At 36.1% G+C, this 21280-nt stretch overlaps 1 protein-coding gene across 2 annotated transcripts in view; it reads left to right on the top strand.

Annotated features, from left to right (window-relative positions):
* TASP1 (taspase 1) overlaps positions 1–21280 on the top strand; it is an 84788-nt gene that overhangs the window by 23924 nt on the left and 39584 nt on the right. For both annotated transcript variants that reach the window (XM_034061155.1, XM_034061154.1), the window contains exons 8-10: positions 10440–10546; positions 16970–17089; positions 18038–18116. In XM_034061155.1, coding sequence (XP_033917046.1) covers positions 10440–10546; positions 16970–17089; positions 18038–18116 — 306 coding nt within the window. The remainder of the gene's footprint in view (positions 1–10439; positions 10547–16969; positions 17090–18037; positions 18117–21280) is intronic.

The following is a 21280-nucleotide window of genomic DNA, read 5'->3' as shown; positions in this document are numbered from 1 at the left end:
GGGGCTATACAGCCTGGAGAAGAGGAGTCTCTTGTACAGAGACCTTTTAATGGCCTTACACTGCCTAAAGGGGACCTACAAGAAATCTGGAGAGGGGGTTTTGGCAAGGACATGTAGTAACTGGACAAGAGGTAATGGTTTTAAATTGAAAGAGGGGAGATTAAGATTAGATGTAAGGGCAAAGTTCTTTACTGTGAGGGTGGAGAGGTATTGGAAGAGGTTGCCTGGATAAGCTGGAAGTGTTCAAGACCAGGTTGGACGAGGCTTTGAGCAACCTAGTCTAGTGGAAAGTGTCCCTGCCCATGGTAGGGGGGTTGGAACGAAATTATCTTTAAGGTCCCCAAACCATTCTATCAGTGTATGTGAATGTTTAGCTGGAAGAATGATTTCAGATGAGAGTAATTGAAGGGTATACTGAAAAAATCAGTGGCAGACACTGAGAGTCAATCAGATATTCTTTGTCATACTGAGGGAGTTACTTAAAACTGAATTCTTCATGGATGTTGTCTAATTCTGTTTCTCTACCTTAGTGTAAATGATAGTCTGTGTCTAGTTGGATTTACAGAAAGGAGGTATATGACTTTTATAGTCTTGTGCTTCAGTTTCCCTGTCAAAAAAAGATGAGATGGCAGTGTCTTCTATTTCATGGCCTAAAATGGACACAGGAGAAAACAATACTAGATTATGTTAAGACAGCATTATTAGTGATTCTAAGAGGTGTCTGGGAAAATATTGCTTCAAAGTTGTAATTTTTCCTAAGATGCTCTCAGTTTTGCAGTATAATCATTAATGGAAGTATATCTGAGGGTTTTCTTTTTTGAAAAACAATCGTAACAGCAAAAAAGAGCAAAGAAAAACCTGAAAACTCAGTTCCAGAAAATGTGAAGTTGATTTCCATACCAGTGCTTAGCAAAGCTAGTCTTGTAACACATGGACAAGCTCATGAGGTCAGCAGGGCTGAAAAGTAACCGTTAACACTGTGTGTGACAACAGAGGCTTGTTACAGCTGAAAAGAAGTTGGGAACTGCCTTACAGGTAACATGTGAGAAAGACAAAATGGATTTTTTCCAGTCTTACAGGGGAAGGAAAGTTGGAAAGAGAATGTTGTTTCCAAGCAACCACAGACAGATTCATCTGAAGTGATCTATTTCATTAAATAATGTAACGAACTTAAAAACCAAAGGGAGACTTTTTGATTGTGCTTGCTACAATTGCTGTAGTAGAGTTTGCATGGAGAATTAAGGGAAAAATAACTAGAAATTATGTGACTGTTGAATAGCTCTGTAAAACTGGAGTAATTGCAAACATCAGGAAAATATGTTTAGTAATATAATTACAAAACCCCAAACCCGACCCCCCAAAACCCCTAATCCAAATCTTAGACATGTACTTGCAATAAATATTAGCAGGAGAACATGCAGACATATGTTTTGGCTTCTCTGTGCTGCACATGGAGGATAAAGTCACATTATTCTGTCTCCCTTTTCCCAGACCTGAGATGGCAGGAATCATGTTATACGTGCTCTGAGGCTGTGGGATGGTGTGGTTGGTTTTGCATGGACAGAACTCTGTATGATCTGTAACAAAGAAAGCTGCACGATCAGCTTTGTGATCACACTCCATAATTCTCTTAGAACTATCAAAGTATCTGAGCACCAAACTGAAATGATGTTTTAAACCATGTTGCTTGTTGAACTGCATCAAGGTTATGTCAGGGCTCACCTGCTTTGTCTTTGGTTTGCCAAGTGTGTGAGGAAATGGGATTTCTACTGTTTGTAGAAATCTGGTGGCTTTCCAGTGTAGTGAGTGGGTGTTTTTTTTTAAATCAAGAAATGTGATCTGCCTGTATTGCTTATAGTCTGCAAGAAAGCTGAATTTATTAATTCCTACCCATACTAGAGCTGAATTCTTGCCAGTACTAGATTCCATACTGGCTTGTTATCTGTGCACACTTTGAAAGTGTGATCAAAGTAATAAGAGTGTAATTACAATTTAGAAATGCTGATTTACTGTATCATGCATCCTCTTATCGATGTTAAAAGTATACTTTAAATAAACAATGTAAATTTGAGGTACATCTTCGACTATCAATATCTGTGCCTGCACTAGTAATAACCAAAATACTTTTATCTGAATTTTTCAGTTCAGCCTGTAGTTGATTTGGTAAAGATAATGTGGTGGAAGACAGCATCTTACTTACAGTGTTACATCTGCAGCAGACTTGTACCTCTAGCTCTTAACAATGTAGAAGTGAATACTAGTACTTCAGTAATTCATACTGCCTAAGAACAGAAATAGCTGCTGTGAGTCCACATAGCTTGATGACTGGAATCCAGGAGTAGCCACAAATGATGCTTCAGGAAGACTAGAAGAACAGAGCAAATAGATACTTCTATTTCCCTACCCCGTTTGCTATCCCAGACTTTAAATTCCTGACTCATGACTAGTTCCTGCATATATGGAGGTTATGAGTGGCATTTCCTGCCATGAAACTGTTGTTTCCTCTTGAGCCCATCTTCATTCCCAGCATCTGCAAAAACCTTTACAACTATAGGGTGTCTGAAAAACTACCTGTTTTTCATTATTTTAAGATTTGCTGAATAAAATCTGCTGGCTTATTGTCAGGTCACTACTCATAATCCTTCTTCAGGAATAAGTTAGTGTTACTGGTAAAGTCACATCTTACTGAACAAAGTGCAAATATAGTTTGGTTTGTCATTCATCTTGTAACAGGCCATTTATTTACTTATACTTGGTTTTGCATTTTTAACTAGTTTTTTGTATGCAAGGAAATTCCCTTTTACCTTACAGCTGCTTGGATTCTTTAATGAAGGAGAGCCTTTTCTAGATAAGTGCCATGCAGATTGTCATACTTCTGGTGACACTGTATGTCTCCTATCTAGCCTGCATCTCCTCCAAACCACCAAGCCTCATCCCACTCCCAGTTCTTTTCTCCACTTAACTATTATTGCATTAGGTAAAACATTTGCCCTATTTCCTGGAAGTCTGCTATGAGGTTCAGGCAGTGGCTCAGGGCCTGTTTTGTCCCTTTGTATTTAGGGTGAGAATGGAGGAGATCTGGAGAGAAACCCAAGGGTTTGGGAGATTTGATTAGGACACTTGGTTAATCTGAATACATATCTGGTTTTAGGAAATGAAGAAGTATTTCTCAGATAAACGAGTGTCTTTTAGCAATAAAAGTTGCCACCTCTGTTCCATAATATGCAAAGTAAATGAGGTCTCCTAAGTGCACGTTTTTCACTGCTAATAAAAAAGGAGGAAAGAAAAAAAGCCAGACATGATGTAAATGCTCCCTAGAGTTGGGCATAATATTGTAGGTTCATTTGCAGTTGTGAAATCTGAACAGCTAAGTGCAGCCAATAGAATGGCTATAAATTAGACAGGAAAAAAGGCTGGTTAAAGTACCCAGAAGATGCTTTGAAATTAGAATCTTCCAGGGAGCAGGAAAGGCTTCTTGGTGGAAAAAAGAGATTTCTTCCAGGAAGTAATAGGAAATGGTATGTTCAGCAACAGTTTACTCTGAGTTCTTGTAAGGAAGGACAGACCTCTATAGTAGTTCCCTGAGAAAGAGTGGTGGGGCTTTTTATATGCTTTTGATGCCAAGTACATTTGTTTTCCCTATTCATGTTGCTGTCTGCTAAAAGTGTGGCAACATGGAAAGTAGCTCGAGCAGTCTTTGGTCCCAACATGAGCGTAAGTGGTGTTAATTTGTCATTTAAAGTAGCTTTGTTAAAATTAAATTAATTTTCATCTGTCTGTTTTCATTTGTGCCATTTATTTTAGCAACTGCTCAACAGAATTCTTCACTGGATCATTTTAATTCCTGTGGGTTAACTAATTTGCTCGTATATTCCTTTTTAATTTGCTTCTCTTCAATAGTTGTATTCTCTCTTAATATGGACTAGAAAGATAAAATGCAGAACGTTCTCCTTGCTGGTTCTTTCAGTTGACTCTAAGAACTGTCTGCCAGGGGGTGCTGTATGATTGGTCAGAGCTTAAGCTGTACTTCGAAGGTTTAAATATATTCTTAGACTTTCCTTAGTATTTTCAATTTACAGTTTGATTCTAAACAAGGGTTGTCGAACACTTACAGGTTGTGGAGTGGTTTGTTGTATTATAATTTGTTCTACCTGTAATAGAAATGTGGGACTTAGTGTTTGTGTTCCTAGTTTGCTGCTCCACCATGGTAAATAGGAAGGTTTGAGCATTGTCCTTGATTTGTGATATAGTGGTGCTAGAAACTTATATTTGTTGCTTCTATTTGAACATGTAATTTTTCACTTAAATATTTTCTCCATTTTCAGCCTAGCCTGAAAATGCATAAGGGAATAGACGTGGGTTGTAAAAGCATGGTAATTTGAAGGAAATGGACTTGTCACTAAAAATGCTTTGTATTAACTTTGGGCAAGAATTTAGTGTAGTATAATAACCAGTGTATCAGCTACATGCCTATTTAAAGTACACAGAGCTAGAATTAACAAGCAGAGATGTATCAATTTTACCACACTTTAAAAAAGTGCCTCAGCCTTGCATTTTGTCCTGTATGTACAATTCATTAGGTTGAAGGACTCCATGAACAGGACAATTCTGATTTTCCCTGGATCATTCCTAAGGACTCTGAAAGGTGACTAAGAAAAAGTTCTGAAGAGCTGTGTAGAATGGGGAATGCAGTTGTCTTTCACTGTATCATTATTTATTCATCTATATCATATATTCATATATATCATGAGTATCATGTATGTCACATATTCATCATTATTCGTCATATCATTATTTAGTAGAACTGTCCATATTTTTTGTTAAATCCTTACTTGTACATAGTATAATGGTAAAAGGAGTTATGGGACTGATCAGGCTGCCAAAGTGCCAACAGGATTAGTACAAGAGATGAGTAAATGTGGAAGTTTTATGGCAAACAAGTGGCACACAGATGACATCTCTGAACTCGGAGATCACTGAACTCTTTCTTTTTCTTCCCCTGACCTGATTGCTGAAAACTACTCTCATCTCCTTCTGTGAAGGGATGATAGAGATGTAAAAAGCCTGTGGAAAAGCTGTATTTATTGTCCGGCCATGATAATGTGGGAGATGGATCTTGTTCTGATGAGTTATGTAATGCAGGTCTTGTGGTCCATTCTCATGAGAGTATCCAGTAACACTGGAACATTTGAAAATAGTCTTAACTTTAAGCAAGATGTGGCTGCAGGATTTTTCTTCTTCATTTGTAGATAGTGTATCATAGTATCAAACACAGGTTCTGATACCACGTATGCTAATACCAATCTCTCATGCAGGCAAAGAGTGTTGAGCAGGAGCTGCTTCTGCCTGTTCTGTGCTCAGCCACTGAGCCTTCTCCATGGCAAACCCTTACACTTCTGCAGCTCTGCTGGGACCAAGTGTTCTGCCCAGTGCTCCCACTGTCTAGCACAAAATGCAGTGCATGTAACTGCAGAGGACTTGTGGGTAGCTCCTGTTAGTACCTTGTGGGCTTGAAGGAAGAATGTGGAAAACTGGGAAGATGTTTTCAGATCTTTAAAGTTTATTCATTCTTAAAGAGACAGCTCCATGCTGCATTGGAGGGACATGTGATAGATATTGCAAATGTGAGACTGAAGTCCTGAGCTTTTAATGTTCTGATACGCTTCTGTTGTCAGTTCTTACATGTCTTTAATCTGGATGAGGCCTGAGCCATGGCATTTAAACACTAACAGACAATCATTTTGTAAAGCTGTGAAGGGTTTTGTTCTTTTTCCTTCCTCTTCCAGCAGCTCTGAAGTAGTTTTATTTATTATAGTACGTACATAAATGTAAAAGCAAAACAGAGCGGCTGGTTGTACTCTGTGGCTTCCGAGACACGGTTCACTTAAATGAGTTTGAGTCCACATGCTATTACTGCATAGGGTAGTAATTGTCAGGGACTTTTATCTAAGAGCACATATTTGATTTTCATCTAAACTTTCAAATTCTTGAGCAAAATCAAAGGGTGTTTTCCAAATAACTTTCTGTAACAATACCTCTGGACTGTGATCCAAGAAGTTTTCAAACTAAAATGCCATTTACCCTCTCTTTCTTTTGCTTCCTCTCCTCCCAGTCAGTAAGCTCTCCCTCTCTTGCTTCCCTTTCTCCTTAGCCCAAGCAACATCATGCTGATGTAGCTATATTGCATTTGTTTTAGTAAAACATGCCTGCCTTCAGCACTGTGTTGCGTCCCTTTCCTCTTCTCAAGCTTGGAATGTGCTGTCTTGATGGAGAAAGTGAGAGTGGGTTTTGTATTGTCATTTAGGACAAACGAAATTTCTCAGCTTCCTTGCACCACAAAGTTAAGGTTTAGAAGTAATGGGAATTATGAACTTTAACTCTTTGTAGGCTTTTTCCTTCTCTGTGTAGCACTTCTTTTCAAAGTAGGTGTTCAGTGGGTTATTTTTCCATGTTCTGGTGCACCATTAACCAAGCACATTTGAATCCCAGATTTTTTTTTAGTTTAGAAAATGTTATTGTATTTTAAACTGCATAATATATTCTTTGTCAAGGACCAAACTTACGGGATGTTTTCAGAAAACTTGAATTATATCTTTCATTTGTTTAGTGTGAAGCTCAATTGTGTTTCTGTTGTCATTAGTAGAAGATAAAACAGCTAGAGTACTAGCCAGTTTAATGGCATTTATAGTGGTTTTACATAGACAGAACATTGTGAAGGCAGGAATAAACTGTGAGCAGGGAGCCTTTTATTTGCTATTAGCCTTCATCCCCTTATTCTAGGAGAAAAATAAAGTGTAAGATTCGATGCATTTTATTTTTAACTGATCGTCTGAAGCTGGGCGTAAAACTATGGCAGAGGAAAAAAAGAGAAATTATTAGGGTTTGTTTTACAAACAAGCCCTTTGTTTCACGATTCTTTGGCCACTTTGGAGGCGTTTGCTGTTTCATCTTGCTAAGAAAATTGGTAATCACTGATAATAAGTATTTGCCTTAAATAATGAAAGGCAGTTATTCATCAGTCCTTGCTAAAACAAAGTCTTCAGTTTTCAGATGAAAGCTAATCCTAATAACTATTCTGAAGTTAAATGTAGCCTCAGCTCAAGAGTTTCACCCCTGGAGAAGCCTGAATAGACTTTTTTTCCCCTCACAATATGGAAAGATACGACATTTCATGCTAAACCGAATAGAACATAAAAGTGATTGAATTAATGCATTAATTCATATAACTCTGAGAAAGGAGGCATGATGTTAAACCCTGCAGAAGAACTTCCCTAAAATAATGCCCCCCTCACAGACAGAAGACACTTAGCTGTTTCTGGTCAAAATTAATGTCATCTGGAAGTACAGAACCATGACTGGCACCTATTATCTCTAGTGTAATTGCAGTATTTGTCACCGTAGGAGCTGATGATTAGATTTTGTAGATAGTGTGATGGAGGAGCTGGGACAGTTTGTGTGTTTTACTAGGCAAACATGCTACCTTCCCTAACCTACACTGTTCTGTGCTTGTGCATTTATTACTTAAGGTATATTACTTAAGTATATTATTAATATTCTTAATTATATTAATTATAAGTATACTAATATACTTAAGGCATATTACTTAAGTAATGGTGCTGTATGATGCACAGGGAGGGGACCGTAGATGACTGATCTAAATTAGAATCTCTGAGCTTTTGATTGAATTGGAGCAGAGGCCAGGAGGAGTTGTGAAATCTCTGTCCTTGAAGATACACAAAACTTGACCAAGTTCCTGTGGAGGTCTTTTGAATTGGACCTGCTTTTCCTAGGAGGTTGGACTACATGACCTCTTAATAGCCTTTCATAACTACATCATTGTACGTTAATGGAAAACTTTCTTAATCTGCCTGTCTGACATGGTCCAAGGTGGGCAAACAATACACATCACAGCATCTTCTGGGGCTCTGGATATCTGATTATGCAGTAAGAGTACCCAGGAACTGAAGATGTTCCTAACACCTGGGGGCTAAGCACAATTTTTTGTCAGCCAGAATTACTGCCTTGTAGAATAGAGTCCATTCTGTAAACATGGACAATCATGGAATCATAGAATGGCTAAGGTTGGAAAGGAACTTAAGATGTTCCAGCCCTTGCTAGCCTAATGTCTTACGTAGTGTTTCTTATTGCCTAGTAAAATATGTCCTACTTTGTTAATAATGATTTTTGTGCCCTGTATTTCCAAGCTTACTGGTACCACTTTGAATTAACAATGCAGATAAGAAGTTACTGCTTAACAGTTAGATCCTTCAAAGTGAATCTTCAGGTTTTTTCTTATTTTGTAAAGACAAACAGAATCTGAAAGCAGAAGGTAAACTCTGACAGTGGTGCAGTTGCTTAGCCAGAGACTGAGCACTTCCATGAATGAAACATCTCTCAAGCTTGGGGAATTTCTTATGCTGTGGAAAAAAATGGCAGGATAAGTGGCAAGTAGGGTATAGTTGGAGTGATGGCTCTGAGTGGCCATACAGCAGCACTCTGTAGCTGGCAGGGCAGCTTGGAACTAGCCCATGTTCTCTAGTTTTGATGTGATATTCGTGCATATATTTGAACTGCTGAACATGCAAATACTGCAGACAGTTTTAGGGCACTGTTAGCATTAGGCTCCAGTACAAGGACAACTTAACACTTGGTGTGTTCAGGTTTGTGTGTATGGGCTCCTGCACCCTTGTGTTTTTTGTTCTCTAGGTGCACCTTGTTGCTGAATTGACAGGAGACAATGGCAGCAGTGGATAATAGGTTTAGGCATATTTATCCCTGTGTCATACCTACTTTGGATGAGTACCAAGGCCAAGCATCATTCTTACCCATATTGTGGCTTTGCCTGTAGGTATTTGCGGTATTTACTGAAGACATATCAACTTGTAAGCTTTCCTGGTAGAAAAAAAACTGTTAAAAACAATTGGTTGGCTTATTCTGGGGTACTTCTGTTTACAAATTCTTGATCCTTGTGAGGGTTTTTATTTGCTCCTCCTCCTCTTCCTCCTCTTAGTAGACTAAAATGATTCTTTGTCTGCTCTCCCTTATCAAGTGTTTGTGTTTTGCCTTTTGGAGCTCATTTCAAACATGAATGTGTTGTCCAAAGCAGCTGCATTAATCAGCTCTGTATGCCAGACAGTTCCTTTCTTGGTGATGGCAGATTAATACATATTTGCAGTTTTAAGAAACTGGTATTCGTTAAGTTTTTTGGAGAGAAATGACAGATTTCTCATTTTAGGTTATATACTTGAATAACTGTGGTAGTTTAAGGTCTAGTTTTATGCACTTAAAAACAAGTTTAAAGGAGAGTTCAGTAGGTGATTTTGGCACCTGTGTAGGGAGCTTTCAAAGAAGTAAAATGCTCACTGTCTGTTTGCTTTGTGAGAATTGTAAATGCAAGCTGTGTGTTCTGTTGGCTATGCAATATTGATTTTATTCATAGGCTGTTCTTGCAGCTGTTCCAATCTTCTGAATAATAGTGATGTAGCTATGTTTAGAATTTCATTTAAAATGACAGTTTTTAAGGCTTATAGATTAAATAGGAAACCTGTGCTTTTTAACTTCCACTGAATTTGTGACTGACCTGTGTATAACTCTGCCCTCCTAATTGCTTGATTTTGCATGATTAAACAGTTGACAAAAGACATTTCTCCCTCTTCCTTCCTTCACCCCCTTTTTTTCTCTGCATTTCAAAAGGGATGTTAGAACAACCTATGGATAATGCTAAGTCGAAAATGATTTAAACTAAATCTGTCAATATCTGCAATTTTTTCTTTCATGAACTGAAACTTCTAAAATGGGAACATGTCATTTTGGTCTCTTAAGCATAACAGGTTTTTTTATACTCCACTTTAGAGAGCACTTCCTTTCTGAATGTGGAACTTAGATGTGGAAAATACATGTTTGTCTTTTCAAGAACTAGGTGGTCTTTAGACTGTGCTGGATTATGGAACATAAAAATATTGCTAGACTATTGTGTGGCTTTAAATATATGGGTAAATATACACATATGCAATTAAGGTAATAAAATAGTAGCCTAATTTTATGGATATCAGAATGAGTTCACATGGTATCTATTTACTTGTCAGCAGTCAAAAACAATAATTTTAACACAAGCCACTTATTCCGTTCTCTTCTGTGCAGTGCTGCTTCTGTGCCAGAGAGACATTTAGACCAACATAGCTTCCATATGTGTTCAGCGAGTTGTTTCTAGCAGATATTTTACCCATCACTGTTGCTGAACAATAGTAGAACTTTTTAACTTAGGAAAAAATGTAAACATCTTGTACTGAAACTGAAATACTTAGTTGTTGGCATTTTTATTGGTGTGTTTTGCATCAGTAAAAATGTGGGGGATGAGACTTCCAAAATGTCAACTTATCAATATTTGTTTAAATTAAGTAAACTGTAATTATTTAAATGCTTTTGAACTATTTTCGTAGGGTTTAGTTTAGCAGCTTTTAAGAGGAACAAGAGGAAGTTGGAGTTGGCTGAAAAGGTGGAAACAGATCTTATTCATCTAAAGAAAAGAAGACAATCACATGAAAAGGTTAGTTCTGCCTAAAATTTTCTTGTGTCATCCTAAACTTATAGCAGATTGCTAATGCATTTAATGTTATATATGATGAAACTAATGTAGAAATAGAAGCCACTTCTTGTTGGCCATCCTAATGGTATAATGACAGATATAATCATAACTTAGTACAACTAAAACTTTCTGCCTTGCTATTTGAAAACCAAACTGTCACTTTGTATCTTGTTTGTGCTATGAAAATTCTTTTGCTCATTTTGAACTGGAAGTTTGACAAATGTAAACACAAACAGATAATTATTTACTGAAACATTTTCTTTAGCTTGGGATCTCTGTCACTGTTTCCCACTTTTTAATGTTCCCTGAGCGCACTGCATTATGGAGCTGGAATTGATGAAATTTGAAATATCAGGTAGGTAAACATGTGCATCTGTGCATGCATCTAGCATTGACATGGCCCATATTACTTGTACTACAAAACTGTTAGGATTCCCTCTGTTCTCCTCACTATTATTTTGAATTTACAGCTTTTTTTAACATTCTCAAATGTCCATCACAGTATTTGTGTTTACTGTTGAATATTAAAATATGCCTCATTCATTAAATTCCTATGCATTAGTTGGGGCCTGTGGGTTTTCAGATTGGCCATTTCTCTTTTCTTTGGTAAGCTGAACTGACCACTGCCTTACATAGTTGCATATGTTGATACAAATAACATATAAATCCCAGAGAACTGACAAAGAAAGTTTATTCCCTATACTCTGTGCAAATGTAAGCCAGTGATAAGTTAGGCAGTTATATTCTGTGTTCTTAGATAAGAAGTTTCCCCAAGCAGGGTGCTAAAACTTCTCTTTTCAAGTACATGAGACCTTATGTTCTGTAAGGATAGAGGGGGGAGGAAGTTAGTTATTAGTTACAGGACTTCACGTACCTCCTTGTGAAACTAACAGTATTAAAATGTAACTTGAGGGAGGAGGGGTCTCTGTACAGTATTGATGTTCATGTAATAAGGGGCAAGTCAATGCTTGAAACATATGCCAATGCATGAGCTTACCAACCTGCAATTTGAAATTTCAAGGGCTCCAGAGTCATGTGCAGCGCTTGTGGGAGAACCCCAAAGGCCAATGGTGGTAGGTAAAGGAGGTGATCAAATAGAGCTCTACTCACTGGTAAGTAATCCAGTAACAACACACTGGTCTTGTCAACTTCCTATCCATGACGGGGGGATGAAAATCAAACCATGCTATCAATGTAGACTGCTTACATTATCCCCAGAGTGTGAGACAGTTGCAGCCTTACATAAAGTTCAGTTTTTCAAAATGAAGTGGAAATGAAAAATCAAATTCTACAAGAGCAAATTCTAAAAAAAAACTAAACCCAAACACCCCCAAAAGTAGAATAATTCTTTCTAAGCTATTAGGAAATGGTCATTTAGCAAGGATGAGGCACCCCAAACTTCTTTGGGATGAGTCATTCCAAAATTTCCCCTGTCAAAGTTGAGCTCCCGTAAAAGGTTTAAAAAGAACTGTTTAAAATCCCTTTAAATACTTGTATAATTAGAAGTTAATCTTGTCAAAGTTAAGTTTTAACTGGTAAGTATTCAGTTTTTCAATTTGCTGTGCTCCTCTGGAGCTGCAGACCTGTCCCTTCCAGCAGGGCTGCTTTAGCAGCTGTTTCATTGTCTGGTTTGCCTCACCTGCTTCAGCCCTATGCTGGAGCTTAGTTTATGTGCTTCTGCTGCACAGTTGTTATAAATTCTGGTCATATTTTCATCTGTGAAATTTTAGAAGTTGGGAGAAGAGCAAGGTAGAAAGGATGTTAAGAAAGTTAAAGTTGAATGGGAATCATAACTAAAAGGCCTATGTGAGGAGATATATTGCAGACTGAAAAAGGCTGAAGGTACTTGGAAGTTTTAGCTCTTGATAAATTTTACTGGCTAAAACGAAACATACTGTTTTACAAAATACTTTTCAGTAACAGTTAAATTGTACCAACCTCAAAAAGAATGAGAGGTTGTTAAAATTTAATAAAGATTATGTAGAAAGTATTTGGCAGTAACTTACTAAAGGACTTTTACTTCCCAAATAAATGGGATTTCTCTTTGCTGTGTTTTTCATTGTTTACCCAGTGTGTGGGATTTGTAGAGGGTTCTGAGGCTGCACACAGTCTGTTAATGACTTCAACAAATTGTGAAGGTGTAGAAAGTTGTAGTGACTTAGATATTGATTTACATAGCTAAGAAATCATTTTTGTTTCTGTGTGAACTGAGTAAACACATTCATAGGGTGACTGTATGATGTGTTAATTCAGCCAGATACCATTCTGAAGTTCCCACTTCAAGCACCAGTAAACATCAGAAGTAAATGTTTGTTGTCTTATAGTCAGCCTGTCTTCTACCAGAGGAAATTGTCATTGAAAAAAGCTTAGCAGTTTGGCCAAAAGCCCTATTTTTAATTTGTCTTCTGCTATTACAAGATTTTCTTATGGCTCTGCTGAAGTTGTAAGAGGAATTGTCCTGTCCTTGATTTGAATAAGTGGCCCTAAGAACTTCCAGTGCTTGTAATTTCTTTTATATAGGTTAGTGTTTCCAAGTTAGTTTTTTATAGGGTAGTTATTTATTGCCATAAATAATATGATTTTCTGTAAGTTTTATTAAAACTGCTTTGTTTTTGCCTAGCTTAACACATGTACTCAAGTATGTATACAACAGTTTGAATTCAGTTTCATGTTCTTCGGCTACTGTACTGGGACAATACTAATGAATGTGTTTAGAAAAGAAAAATACATCTGTCCAACAGAAAAGCATTATTTCTTTCAGTATTTAGTGCATTTCATTTCTTGTCATTGATCATCTTAAATATATCCTGTGAACTTTTAGCCAGTTCCAGCTTGAACACTTTGAGTGAGCAACAGTCAGTGCATAGCATTATGTATTTATTCCCATTATATATGGTGAATTTTGATCACTTAAAGTTTGCTTCACATCAATTTTTTAAGGCAGTTTGAAGGCAATCGTAAGAGTAGCAGCAGCTGTTGGAGTCCTTATGTCAGTTTTACTTATTCTTGCACTTTGAACAGGAGTTTGAATTTTATGCATTTCCTTTCCCTTAAAGAAATAAATTTTCTGTCCCACATCCATACTGAAATGATCTTTCATGATGATAATGCTGTTTAGACTTCAAAGGTATACTTTAAAATATGGGAAAAGAAAGATAAAGACTTGATCCATTCCAGTTAAAATAAAAACAAAACAAAACTAATCTGTGGAATTCAGTGTGAAATAATTCCCGCATTCTGAACACAGAGGTCAGACCAAATATTCTATTTACATACCAAGCAGCCATTAAACTGGAACAACTAGGCTTGTTTATCAAGCTTTGTAGCATTAGATCTTAACTGCCCCTTTTTCAAAAACATGAATGTTGTACCAGTCATGCATACACTGTCAAGATTAGATTGCTATGAGAGTACATTATGCTGTCAATTTTCCTAGAGGAAAATGTTTCCAGAAATTGGTATTTATGAATTGGTCCCAATGCTCACAGAATAGTGACATTTTCCCTTTTCTAAGATGGATTTATAAATGTTTCTTTAAAATACTTTAATTAATTAAATTAATTAATAATTAAATAATATTTATTCAATATTATTAAATAAATTTATTAATTAAATGAATGTAGGTAATAATTAAACAATAAATAACTTAAAGTAATTAAATTAATTAATTAAAATACTTTAATAAATAAAATGCTGCTTAAAAGATTGCCTTTTGCCTTGATAAATGCTTGCTAAATGCTGCTTTAATCAACACAAGTGCTCCATCAAGAGCACCTTAAAGCTGAGATTTTAAAAGACCAAAGTATATTAATGGTTGATATATTATTTTATAACAACACTACTGTGTTTATATCCACTACTGTACTTTCTCTGTTTCCCGTAAAGGGCAGTGTGGGACATAATAGAAGATTTATGTGTTGCCCTGTTTTGAGTAGGAAGATACTGTGAAACCCCATATTTTTAGGGCAGTCTTGATCTAATTGTCATGAAATACAAAATCCTGTTTATTCATGTGGATAGTTAGGTAATAGTATATAGCCATTAATTTCTTCAGTGGTAATTACTTTTTATGGCATTTCAGAACATCTCAAGTCAAAATGTCCAGTGTGTAGTTATCTTTCAGCGGGCACTGGGTAGAGCTCTCCTAAACTGTTAACTCCTTCATAAGGGGCTTGTAAAATGAGGACTATTTATTGTGTTTTCTTATGTACAGAAGAAAGCAAGGGTGAGATTTACAAAATACTTGATAGAGCTCTGCTTTTGTGCAGATGAGCATCTTCCTTTGTGTGTGTTCTTAGCTAAGTTTGAATATTTGGTCCATTATTTAATGAAATTAACTTCCTTTCCTGTGCAAGGTGCTAAGTAAGTAATATGAGGTCTTAGTTTTCACATTGACCTTCAGTTCTTCCATGTATATTAAGTGCATCATAGATTATTTTTAGGTTGCAATACTATATTGTTAAAACCCTCAAACTGCTTCTGTAGTGGATATGTTAGTATAAATTTCTAGCTGAAGTCAGATGTGGAATTTGTTCACCAAGTAATAATCTAGGTCCCTTTGGAATTTGCAATTGTTTTTAAACATGCTAAATTAAGGCATCAAATGCATAAAAGTAATGGCAAACAAGCTGGATCTTGGTTAGTCCTTGTTGGACCCGTATAGAATTTGGACTTATTTTAGACTTCATGAATTGTACTGTTTAACATATTTCTTCTGATTATCTTGATGGGATCCTGGGATTTTCAGCCTTCATATGGTTTGAAGAGTTGAAATGTGAGACATTGAAAGTCTTCTTACCAGCTGCATTCTTCCTGGAACTTCTCAGGCACAAAATGCCTTTTTGTGTGGAGAAGTAAAGTTTTTCCTTTGTAAAATTGTGATGAGCTCTTCATTTACTGGTTCAGAAATTGTAGGGTCATCAGTTTGGTTTACAAATGTAGATTTTTAGTACTGAACTACAGAATTGATTCATGGTGTCACTTCTAAATGTGTCAGTCAATAATGTTGAAACGGGAGGAAACATAAAAATAGGTCTAGAAAGATCTGACAATGTATTTTTCCCATTGGATATGGAATAGAACTGGTCATTGCTGGTTTTCAGTTTGTGGAGTAAGAATATATACAGTATTAACAATGATTCTTTTGCTGATAGCAAACACACCCCCTTTCCCCCCGATTTATATTACTGAGAAGAAAAACTTTGCTTCAGTGATATAGGCTTCCTTCAGAAGGTTGTATGGGCCAGGTTAAAAAAATGCTTCCCTTGGTAAAGATTTCCAGCCTCCTAAATTACAGCATCTAAAAATACGTTGAGCCAGAGCAAGCAAACTATACTACTGAATTTACAGCAAGTACAGATAGGAAATAGTTATTTGAAAGGAAATAATGGTGAAGAAAATTTCTGTGCAACATATACTTGTAAATGCTTGTGGGCTTTTTTGATTAAAATATCATTTAAAACAGAAATTAGTAATATAGCTACAGAAGGCATATATTTTATACGAGAGCCGAAGTAGAAGATGGATGGTAGATTGAGCAAAGTTTTACAGATGCTGCAAAGAAGGCTGCAAGCATTTCTTCTTCACTGTCAGATGATATGGAAAACATACTGATCATTCTAAGCCTCATCCTTCTCAAATGTATTCGCGTTCATTATGGGAGCTCCAAATGTTTGATTTAATATGAAGTAAGATTAAACAGGTGGCCTTAATTTTGTCATTTCCTAACATTGATGGGTTGATTTTCATATCTCTAGTTGTCTATTAATCAAGCTTTTTTGTTATGGGCATAGTTTCCTTTGATAAAGGGGGGCAGGGGATGAATAACAAAACCTTCATCACATTGGTAGTTCTTCCCTGTATAGAAATCATAGCATCTTGGTTAGAATATCAGAATTTTCTGTTTACATGGTAAGCATCTTCTTTGGATTCTTGTTCAATCTTATGGATTCTTTTTTTCTTACATAGCTTTAGAGATCAGGGTCTCTGAAAATGCCATCTCAGAGCTTTTGAAAAAGGCATTTGACACAACATCTTTGGAATAGGTAGCTGAATCATTTCTTAGTGAACAAGTTTCCATAGTTTCCACTAAGGAAAAACCATTTTTGGTACTTTTGTGAGTACGTTCAGGTAGTCTAGTAATTTAATGAGTTCTGAGATATTTTATTACCTTCTTGTTTTCAGAGAAGTTTTCTTTAGGTCCTGCCTGAGGCATGAATGCATTTTTGGAAGATCAATGGCAGCAAAACATGTATGATAACAAATCCATTTTGTTGCTAGGCCTGTCACTTGGTTTTGTGCATGTAAGTTTGCATACTCCCGAGAAACATAAGCTGACTTTAATATACTGTTTTTACTGGTTGTTTCTGTTTGTGTGTCCTGCAGGAGAATGACTCAGGAACACTGGATACAGTTGGTGCAGTTGTTGTGGACCAAGAAGGAAATGTTGCTGCTGCTGTCTCCAGTGGAGGCTTAGCACTAAAGCATCCTGGAAGAGTTGGTCAGGTGATTATAAATTTTCAGTTGGGAATGACTCTTCAGTGTCACAAGCAATTGTGGTATTAAGAGCTGAGGGAGCAAACTGATGTTCTCCCTTCCTTCCCATTAAACTCTGAAGGCATTACCACTGTATTGGAATGCAAGTTTTGTTTTCAGGGTCCTCCATCAGTGTTATAAAATGTTAATAGGTAAGAACTTGTCCCATAGTTAGTTACCTTTTGTCAGAGGTATTAATAAGTTAATTTTTTGGGCTTGCCCAAGAAAGATATCTACTTAATACCACTAAAAGTCTCTTAAATAATTAGAGTAGTTTTTAAATAAAGCTTTCATCAATATTTAGGAAAGCTGTCCTAATTAATTTTTAAATGATCTTGTGAATTGATAGAGGTGACAGAGGTATTGGAAGAACACATCAGGTAGAGGCATTCTTTGTTATTAGGTAAAGGAATTTTGAGGTACATAGGAAATGTCATACTCCATGGGTGTACAGCTGTATTCTTGGCTGACTTTTTCTACTGTCCTAAAAGTAGTTTGGAAATGCATTTAAGGTTTTCTTTTGGAATAGCAGAGCGGAAAGGACTTCATGTAATCAGGGAAGAGCCGGCATTATTTTGTCTTTTGATACCTGTACCCTTATTTTCTGTGAAGTTAGGTTAGACTACCATATGTCTGTGATTGTCACTCAGTTTTGAAAAACAGTGAAAGAAAGATGTAATAGACTGTAATAGATGTAATTGTAATAGACTGTTATGATTTTCTGTTTATCTTTTCTATTAATACTTGGATTTTTCTTAGAGGTTTTTATTTGTTGGTGGTTTGGTGTTATTTTGTTGGGACTTTTGGGTTTAGGTTGGTTTGTTTTTTGGGGGATTTGCTTAATTTTCTTTTTCAGGGGAGGGAGCAAACAAAACACTTTGATTATTTAGACTTATGAAAGATGCCCTTCTTCCTTAGGCAGCTCTTTATGGTTGTGGCTGCTGGGCTGAAAACACAGGAGCTCATACCCCTTACTCCACTGCTGTGAGTACTTCAGGTATTTACTACTTTTATAAATATTTCAAAAAGTTACAGTCTTTCTCAATAATTAGTTTGCCATTTCCAACTAAGGTATTTCTAGGAATGGTGAATTAAAATACTAACATTATTTCCAGATTACATTATACATTTATATGATTTCTTTACATGTAAATCTATGTATCTCTCAGTACTGTCTTTAAATCCATGATTTGATCCCTGTTGGTTGCTTATTTTTGTCTTTTTGCTTAAATAATAGCCATCTGAGTTTTCATCGTGTATTGCACTGAAGGGATGTACTGCATTTGCTATGCATTAAAGGACCTGTTCTCTTGTAAAGAAGTGCTGTTACCAGCCTAATACTGTGCTAAACACAGTAGTCAGAGTTAACAGTGGTCAGTATAGAGAGAAGTGAAAATAATATGCAGATTTCAGACTTAGGTAATGTAAATTACCCAAGTACTGTAAAATTAGAGTCCTGTTACAGAAACAGTGGGAGGAGCAAGGTAACAGTTTGTAGAACTAAAATTTGTCAGAGACTGAAGAGCATCAGAAATAGCCTGTGTTGCTTGTGAAGTCCTATACATGTCTAATTTCCCATATATTTAAGTCTGTCTCACACTGTTGAAAACTTGTGTAGATGCTCACCCTTAAGTTCAGTGTTAGTAGTAACAAGTGTCCTTTTTAGTACTTAGGCAAAGGAAAGTTCTACTGAATGCAGAAATGTTGGAGATCTTTCTACTCAAGGAACATCGTATTAGTTTTAGTTTAATAAATGCTTACCTATGTAAGCCAATATACTTAAATGTTGCCATACTGGGGACCATAATAATACTGAGTATAAGTCCAGTATTAGAGATTGTTAGTAGAAAAGCTGAGGGCACCTTTATTTAATCTTTTAAAACCATTCTTTACAAAGTCAGCTGGATTTGAAGTCTATACAAGTACCAGGAAGCACCCTAATACACTTAGAGATGTCTGGGTTTAATGATGGTCTTAAATAGAAACCTCCTTTCTTTTTGCTGCTACCAATTTTATATAGTGGTAATAACATTATACTATTTATAACTATTGCACATATATATTTGTGTGTGTTACTTTGGTTCAAATCCTCTAGCTTCCATGGCATTGCATTAATACCAATCCCAGTTAATTGGAATAGACTGCTGGCGGTCTATGAAGCATGGCCATCTGTTTATTCAGTGATTTGAAATTCAGACTCGTGGTGTTTAATTAAACTCTTGTTTCTGGTTTTCCTTTAAAGTGTTTGTGTGTGTGAGAGAGAGAGAGAGAGGGAGAGAGTGCAAGATAGAAATGTTTACAGGAAGCGAGAACTCTTCTGTAATCAGTACCATTCTTTTTTCCATTTTCAGAAGCTCATAATGATTTATTTTATAATGTAATTTATGTTTAGTGCCATTTTAAAATATATTGATGCCTGACTTTTGTTTAAAATATGAGCATCCAACAATGTGGACCATGAAGTTAATTAAGGGGTAGAGGGATGGAAAAATTAAGTTATAGGAAAGGTTGGAAGAATGAAACTTACAGCTTGGCTGGATGACAACAGGAGTGGGAATGGGGGCATAAACATCTGCAAATATTCAAAAGGTGAAATTGCCAAGGCTGAGCAAGAAAATAATGTTAACATATATCTTTGTTGCCTGAAATCTTTAGAAAATAAAGGTGCTGCCTAAAATTTGGAAAGCTCTAAGAGAATATAAGTGTTGTCTCTTGGTGTACCTAAAATCAGACTAGACTATATCTGTAATAGTGATTATACCCCCTTCTTGTAGGTTTCTGAACTGGTTTTGTGTGAACATGCATTTAAAAAAACAGCAACAAATGAAACTTGCATGTCACATATAAATAAAAACTCATGTTTCATTATACACTGTATGTAAAAGCACTTAAAATATGTACATTAAATAACTGAAATTTAAAGTCAGCTTAGGTTTCCGTGGTTTTCACAATATAACATTTTATTGTTTTAATTTCATGTCTCTTTAATTTGTGTTTAGGTGGTAAATTTGGCACAAATTTAGCTTAACATTTTTTACAGGGAATATTTTCTCTTCTATAGCAAGGGAAAAAAGAAGAAAATTAGCCTATGGTTGCTGTGTGTATTTGAGTACTGTGAGCGCAGACTTAGTATTTATTGTTAAATGACTTCTCAGAGTAGCTGATTCATCAAAGCACATTTAGGATTAGAAAAACCTCAAACTTGAATGAAAAGTTTAACTCTGATTCCCATAAAGCTTTATTGAAATTATGCTCAAAATCATTAGGTATTAGTATATCTTAAACTGAATAATTCTAACTTTATGATTCCTTGGGAAGTAAGAGGTTTCACATTTGTGTTGGTTGTAACTTTTTTTTGTGATAGGTAAAAATTCAAGTCTTTAGAATTGTTATATTAGGCTATATATTTAGTCTTGAAAAGGGATGTTCTTTGGCATTAGTTTCCTACCAGCAATTTTTAAGGACCAGGTTTTGTAAACCATTTTGATTCCATACTTAGGAAATTGCTCATGCCTTTGGGATTTGAAGGCTATGATCAGCAAGAGATTGAACAGGTTGGGGAGAACCTGTGCAGTGAGGAGAGTTTGGAATAGTAATTCAAAGTATGCAGAATACAAACTCTTGCACGTTGAAATCATTGCAGAATTGGCAGGAATGTAAGAATGGTCACTCTGGGTCAAACCAGAGCTCCAGATAGTTTGGTGTCCTGTTTCAGAGAGAGGGTGTTTGCAGGTTTTGAAGTTAAAATATGTGACCAGGAAAAACACTTCCATTCTGTTGTCCAAGCTTGTAGCAATTTGTGACTTTATAAGCTGGAAATATATTTGTTTTCAATAGGTCGGGATGGCTTTCTTGAGATTTCTCATTTCTTCTTGTACTTAGAAGACCAGTTATTTAAATTTTGCTTGGCATGTTTTTCATATTCTGTGGTTTACCTTTGTAGAAGCTTTCTTGGGCAAAGAAAAGTGTTAGTTTCAGTGCCACAGTTAGTTACACAGTAGGGTTTATTCTTGTGGTTTTTATTAATTTATTTCTAAAATCCTTCTATTTATGCTTCAGTTTGAGACACAGCTTTCAATACCTTTCCGTGAAGAAAAGGGAGAGGGGGGCAAGAGGCATCACCATAAATTACTTCATTAAAAGTACTTCCAAATTCATGTT

This window comes from Melopsittacus undulatus, chromosome 3 (genome assembly GCF_012275295.1).
Source record: "Melopsittacus undulatus isolate bMelUnd1 chromosome 3, bMelUnd1.mat.Z, whole genome shotgun sequence".
In the NCBI taxonomy this organism is placed as follows: Eukaryota; Metazoa; Chordata; class Aves; order Psittaciformes; family Psittaculidae; genus Melopsittacus; species Melopsittacus undulatus.
The sequence above is the reverse complement of the archived record's forward strand: the minus strand, read 5'-3'. Positions and strand labels throughout refer to the sequence as shown.